General features: G+C 37.7%; 2 protein-coding genes across 2 annotated transcripts in view; one reads left to right on the top strand and one right to left on the bottom strand.

Moving 5' to 3' along the window:
- The window catches only part of CARF (calcium responsive transcription factor), a 52,686-nt gene extending 52,416 nt beyond the window's left edge, over positions 1-270 (bottom strand). The window contains exon 1 of the mRNA XM_019635617.1: positions 164-270. The gene's annotated coding sequence lies outside the window, so the exon portion shown is untranslated. The remainder of the gene's footprint in view (positions 1-163) is intronic.
- A 731-nt stretch (positions 271-1,001) lies between these two features.
- Positions 1,002-7,230, top strand: part of WDR12 (WD repeat domain 12) — a 23,989-nt gene continuing 17,760 nt past the window's right edge. The window contains exons 1-3 of the mRNA XM_019635616.1: positions 1,002-1,067; positions 4,360-4,454; positions 7,135-7,229. Coding sequence (XP_019491161.1) covers positions 1,027-1,067; positions 4,360-4,454; positions 7,135-7,229 — 231 coding nt within the window. The 5' untranslated portion in view covers positions 1,002-1,026. The remainder of the gene's footprint in view (positions 1,068-4,359; positions 4,455-7,134; position 7,230) is intronic.

Here is a 7,230-nt window from a genome sequence, read left to right as displayed (position 1 = left end):
GGGGGGGGCTGGGAAGTAGCGTCCGGTCTGTCGGCTCGCAGACAGCTCTGCCAAACCTCCGACTCCCCCAGTCCCGCCGCCGCCGAGAGCCCTACAGGGCGAGGAGGGTAGTCCACAAAGTGCTGGAGCAGAAGGGAGAAAATTCAAAACGAGTCTACTCAACCTCGTCTTGGCTCCGAGGCCCCGCCATGGAGACGAGCACAAGGCGCAGGCGCACCTCCTTTGAGAGCGCGCAGCGCGTTACCAAGAACTAGGACTACTATCGGCCACCGTCGTTGGTTTCCTTTGTGATTTCTTTCTCTCTTTTTTTTTTTTTGTATTCCCTCCTCTCTGGATTTTCAGTCTAAAGCTAGAAGCGAGAGGCCACGAAAAATCTCGGTAGAGTGAAGTTCTGATTGGGAGCATGCATGAGAAAATAATCCCGGAACGGCTTTAGTAAATTAAAGCCGAAGACAGGAAATATAATAGATATAGGGGCTGGAGTCGGGAAGGTTAATGAAAATAAGATATCCTGAGGGTAGCGTGGCAAAAGACTACAATTCCCAGTGCTCACAGCGTGTGATAAAGCGCTGCTTTCTGGGTGCTGTAGTATCTAGGAGCTGTGTTTGAAGCATTAGGTCTAAAGACAGCATCTTGAATTTAAGAAAAGAGGGAGAAGCAGATTTGAATTGGACCTTTCTGTAACTTCATACTCGTTTACAGGCCTAAGTATATTAAAATAAATCCAAAAAGAGTAAAAGGACACGCCGTCTTTAAGATTATGCTGTCCTAATCGATGATTCCTAAATCTATGAATAGGTAGTTGATGTTTGTGGGCTGGGCCTCGGTAGAAGGGCAGCCTCGTGGTCTCTTCTTGGTGAGGCGGCCTGAGGAAAGAAAGCGGAATCCAAGTCTTGGACTGCAGCTTCTGCTTTTCTGTGCAGTCTAATTTTGAGCTGCATTTTTTAGCCTAAGGGACCAGAGCGCGCGTTGTCTGACCATTACCCCATACGTTTCTGTAGGCAAGTCTTGCGTGTGCTCTCCGTCATGGCTCAGCTCCAGACACGCTTCTTCACTGACAACAAGAAGTAAGTAAGCGCCTTCCCCTTCTCTCTCCTACTTGGGATCCTTTCCAAGGACCCCTTCGGTATGACCTTCTGGATCCCTGGTTGTCTTTGCCGTATCCACTTTCAAGCTCCCCTTCCCCCCGCCCGCCCCCCTCTCCCCACACACACTTTTTTTTTTTTCCTGGACTCCTCGCTTGAGCGTGTTTTCTGCTCACGTGGAAGCGGTACCTTCAGGATTCCTTAGGGACCAACTTCCGATATCACCTCCTTTCTGCCTAGCTTCTCAACCTCAGTATAATTTGAATTATGAGTATAGAGGAGCCTTCAGGGCTTTAGGTTTGCTTCCTGAATGAAGCACATAATGTAATTTAACAATGAGCAATGGACAAAGGCATTACAGGCTGTCGGCTAGTGGTGTTTCACAGTTTCTGAAAACACAACTTTTTAAGTAGGTGATAGACGATGCTTCCCTAAACTAGGCTAGAAAGTGGAACTCTGAAAAAGGGTTTGGTAGATCTGATTTTTGATGAGTGTGACGTCAATTGTTACAGATTTGTGTATTTATATATATGTATATGTATGTGTATATATAAACATTTTTACCAATAGTCCCCTGCATGCATTTGAAATCTAATTATGTCATGTGGTGTGTTTGTAGCTTTATGAGTTGACCTGGTAAATCATATTCACTCCTCTTGTATTATTGCTTATAGTACACATAAATTGTGTTATCAATGCGTATGAGTATATATATTTAGTCTAAATACATGTCAAGAAATGTGGTGATGGAATAACATGGCCACTGTATTTTTCCTAGTTGAAATTTTTATTAAATTATTGGTGATTCACATGAAGTCTTAAAAAATAATAGAACATTTTAATCCCAGAGATAACCAAATGTCATATATATATATGTGTGTGTACATATATTTAGATTCTTCAAAAATAGTAATATGTTCTGGTCAATTAAATGAAAGGGTAAAATAGTTTTATTCACATATGTATATAATTTACATATATATTTATTTGTGTGCATGTGAATTATGCTACCCTCCCCCACCTCATTTTACTGAGTAAAATGGTAAGCGAAAGGAAGAACGAAAAGATTTAATTTCTAGGTTTTGTTACCTTTGGAGAACCCAAATAACTGCCTTTTTTTAAAAAAGATTTTATTGGGGAATCGGGGGAGGGGAACAGTGCTGGGGAATCGGGGAAAGGAGAACAGACAAGTTGCTGTTGTTTTGTTCTTCAGTCTATTTGTGGAGGACATTGCTTCACTGGCCCAAGTTGGCACCATCATTGCGCTCTTCCCGGGCGAGGCAGATCAGTCACCGGCTTCTGGACNTCTATTTGTGGAGGACATTGCTTCACTGGCCCAAGTTGGCACCATCATTGCGCTCTTCCCGGGCGAGGCAGATCAGTCACCGGCTTCTGGACGCTGCTGCTGGCCGCTCACGCTGGCTGCTGGCTACACATGGTAGCCCATGGCAACCCACCTGCAGTTGCTGGCTACTCACAGCAGCCCAGTTCCAGGTTGAGCTGTTCAGCATCTTAGCTGTAGAGGACAGTGTCACTGGCCCTCATATGTGGGATCCGAACCGGGGCCCTCTGGCGTCCCAAGCCAGCTCTTAACCAACGCGCCACTCAGCCGGCCCAACTTCTTCCTTTTTTTGGCATGATAAATATATATATTTACAGCCTTACTACTTAAAGGGTAGTTTGAGGACCATCAACATGGCAGCATAACTTGGGAGTTTATTAGAAAAAGCAGAATCTCAGACCCCACCCCAGACCTGTTTATTTAGACAAGATCTACTTTTTGACAAGATCTGAAACCTCACCCCCACTGTGGCAAAAAGAGACTTACTGTAGCATGTCTTGATGAGCCCTGTAGATTCTACCTTAACATCTTTTGAAAATTTTCTATTTCTCACAAATAAAGCCTTAATTCAGGCCTTATGGGGATTGTTTTCTTTTGTAATAACTTTGAGATGTAATTCACATACAATAGAATTCAATATTTAAAGTGTCCATTTCAGTGGTTTAAGTATATTTGCAGAATTATGCAACCGTCAATACAAGTCAATTTTAGAATATGCTTCATTACCTTTTAGCCTGTTACCTTCAGTCCTTCCAGTTCCTCAGCCCTGAGCAACCACTAAATCTATTTTCTGTCTCTGTAGATTTGTCTGTCCTGGACATTTCATATAAGTGGAATTATATAACATGCAGTCTTTTGTGATTGACTTCAGGGGTCATCTGTGTTGTAATATGTACCAGTACTTCATTCCTGTTTATGGCCAAATAATATTCCATTGTATGGATATACCACATTTTGTTTCCATTGTTCAAGTTGATGGACATTTGGGTTGCTTCTACCTTTTGGCTATTATGAATAGTGGTGATGTGAACATTTGTGTAAAAGTTTTTGTGTGTACATACATTTTCATTTCTCTTGGATATATAATTAGGAGTACAGTTGCTGGATCAAATGGTAATTCCATGTTTAACCCACTGTTGGGCACAGCTGATCTCAGATTCATTGCACACAAATTTTCAAATATGAAATATGTCTTTATACTAAGTCACAAACACAACTGGTGACAGGTTACGGTAGAGGGCAAAGATACGGAAGCAATGAGTTGCGATACTTAACTGTTAGATATTTGAAAATTTGTGTGCAATGAATCTGTGAGATAAGTTGCTCCCAAGTGAGGGTTAACTTTTTGAGGAACTGCCAGATGTTCCAAAGCTACATCACCATTTTACATTTCCCACCAGCAATGAATAGGGTTTAATTTCTCCACATTCTCCCAACATTTATGTCTTTTCTTTGGTCACTATTTAGGGCAAAATCACACTTTCTGGAATAGGTTGGGTAGGCAGTTTAGTAACTCTTAGCTACTGTTTTGCTGCTCTCCCTGCTTTCCTGCATCCCTTCTTCCTGTCTGCCCCTCCTTCACCTGGCAAAAACTCACTTGACTATATGTAGCTTTAAGAGTGATCTTTTTTGTGCATCCTTTCAGACCCTGCTCTCTCATCCTTTTCGGTAGTTGAAATGACTTATGGTTTCTTTGTTCTCCCATTTTAAATATTACTTATGACATTGTTCTTATATAGTTTCATTCTATTTGATTACCAGACTTGAACCTTTTTGAGAACAGAGACCACGTCTTAATTCATTTTTGTTAACCCCATGTAGCAAAATGTCTGGCATGTATTAGATACCTAGTAAATGTTTGTTGAATGAATAAATTCACATTCGTTAAAATATCTGTAGACTTGATATTGACGTTTCATTTCCTTTTTATAGATACGCGGTAGATGATGTTCCCTTCTCAATCCCTGCAGCCTCTGAAATTCCTGACCTTAGTAACATCATCAATAAATTGCTGGAGGCCAAAAATGGTGGGTATATATGTGCGGAAAAGTTACGAGAGGGAACAATACCAGTAACTACACTAAAATAAATCACATTTTAATTTTGCTTTTTGGCCTTATTTTATAATGCATTTATAATGGTATACATTTTATAATGGTAAGTTTTATAAATCATAACATAAGGGTTTCCCTGCTACATGATACTTTGAAAAATGCTTTGAAATAAAAGTTTTCAGGAGAAAGAATTTCTGTTTAATCTGTTTTTGACAACATGAAAATAAGGTGGTTGAGATTTACAAATAAAGATTTTAGTATCATAGTTCTCATATAGAAGTAATCAAGACATTGTGATTGTGCTAAGAGGGCTGAGTTGGGCAGGCACAGAACAAGCGTGTTGGTGCTCGGCCCCATGTGCTATATTTCTACAAAGCAAATGGCAGTATCAGTATTTGAGTATTTATTTTGTGTAATAACAAATGTCAATATAAATACTGGTATTTTTTAAGTATTTAGAATTCATTAAAAAATTAATGGATAAAACAAACATTTGTTAACATGCAAAAGTTTCAAGTAAAACATTTATAAACAAATAAATGTTAAACATGTTAGGCATGAATATAAATTATTAGCCCATAAAATTAATAAGAACAAAGTATGCAAAAAGTGATTAAACAAGATTGACCATAGATTGATCATTGGAGCTGCGTGACAGGTATATGAATGTTTATTATAAGGCTTATTCTCCGCTTTTGCATACGGTATATTTGAAATTTTCTATAAGATGTTTTTTAAAAACCAAGAGGAGACCATTTGGTTAGAGCGTGGTGCTGATAACACCGGGGTTGTCGATTTGATCCCCACATGGGCCACTGTGAGCTGCGCCCTCCTTAAAGGAGTCAACTATGCCATTGTAGCATGAAAGCAATATGTAACCAATGACCATGGCTGTTCCCCAATAAAATTTAAAAACAAAAAAACAAAAAAGTAAAACCATGCATAAAATAGAAGATTTAAACATGAAAAATTAAAAAATAACAAAGTATGATCTTTAAAAACAAAATTTGTCAATGGAGACACATTTAGAGGCAAGCATATTTTTAAGCAGATGTTTCTAATGTTTCAAAGCTTTTTTGATTCTACCCTAGTTGGAGGAATAGGGAGGTGAGAGTTATAAATTAATGCCTATATTTTCTCCATCTTCAAATAATCCCATAACCTTTTTGTTAAGTATGAGATGATGTTTTTGAACAATTATTTTCTGGGCCACAGGGTCTGCCATCTTTTCATTGCTAGTAAGCTTTAGTTCTTGATTTCAGAGATATTCACATAGCATTTCCTATTGGTCTTTGTCTTGACATCCATCATGGATGTATAGAGATTCTGATGCATAGCTACTTTGCTAAATTTCAAAAATGTCATATATTCTACCTATTGAAAAAGCCTTAGAACTACAATAAGAATTATTCTTGCAATTAGAAGTTTTGCAATACTGGTATATGGTTTTTGTTGTTACCCAAATAGTTGCATGTTTTCTAAACTTGTAGATGAACATTGGTTTATCTTTTCGTATAAATTGAATAACTGAGTCATTGCTCTTCAGTTGAAGATGCAAATTATTCAGATTTTTTAAAAGGAACAATCCAAATAGTCAATGAGGGAATTCTTTCAGAAGGATTATATCTAATAAATGCAGAAAGAATGAAGAATTTGCAGCATATTGTAACTCCAAATGAAATAATAGATTTAAGTAGTGATTATCAATAGCTGTTAAAACCATTAATTAGGTAAAAGGCTGACAAATGATGGATGGGATCAGATTGACATCATCTGAGCCCAGAGGTGGATCTTAATAGCATAAACACAATGAGATAACATGCTTCCTGGTGTGATGCAATAGCAAATACACAATACTGTAAGTATTTTTGCCCATCCCCTCCAAAAAAAAAAAAAAGCAAACCTGAAATCCAATCAAGTGTTTAGGTCTGTCTTGTGTACAGGGTATTTAGGTGGTAGGAGGAACGTGTTAAAGGACACGTTGGAAATGTAATCAAACCCAGAATGTAAGAAATATTAAGAGACAGATACTCAGTTTCTTCGACAAATAAATGAATGGCAAGGGAAAGAAAGGAGGAACTGTTAAAGATTAAGTAAAAGATTAATCAAATATAAGATGTGGACTTAGGATGCTGATTCTAAAAAGCTCACTGTAAAACTATTTTATGAAATAAGGAAATGTGAACATTGGCTTTTGATATTCAAAGGAATAATTATTAAATATTTTAACATGACTTTTTTTAAGGAATAATTATTAAATATTTTAACATGAGTTTTTTTTAAGTCCCTATATTTAGAGATACATACTAAAGCATTTACAAAATGATACCATATCTGAGGTTTGCTTTAAAATAAACCAGTGGGGTAGTGGAGAATGGAGTATGATTGTCCATGAGTTGGTAACTGTCAGTGTGTGTGATGGGGATAGGGATTCATTATGTTATTTCTACTTATGTACTATATATTTGAAATTTTTTCATAGAATAAAAGGTTTTTTTAAAAAGTTAATTATACTAACAGAAACATACCAACAGAAAAAACTATTTCTGTTCTTAAAAATCACATAGTATACTGGAATACATGGCCTGATTGTGCCATGCAATACCACTTCAGGGCCTAAGAGTAATGATTTTATTTTATTTTATTTTATTAGAGTTCCACAAACATGTGGAGTTTGATTTCCTTATCAAGGGTCAGTTTCTGCGAATGCCGTTGGTCAAACACATGGAACTGGAAAACATCTCATCAG

The sequence above is a fragment of the Hipposideros armiger genome, unplaced genomic scaffold, assembly GCF_001890085.2.
Source record: "Hipposideros armiger isolate ML-2016 unplaced genomic scaffold, ASM189008v1 scaffold_23, whole genome shotgun sequence".
Classification (NCBI taxonomy): Eukaryota; Metazoa; Chordata; class Mammalia; order Chiroptera; family Hipposideridae; genus Hipposideros; species Hipposideros armiger.
This window is presented reverse-complemented; position numbering and strand designations above follow the sequence as displayed.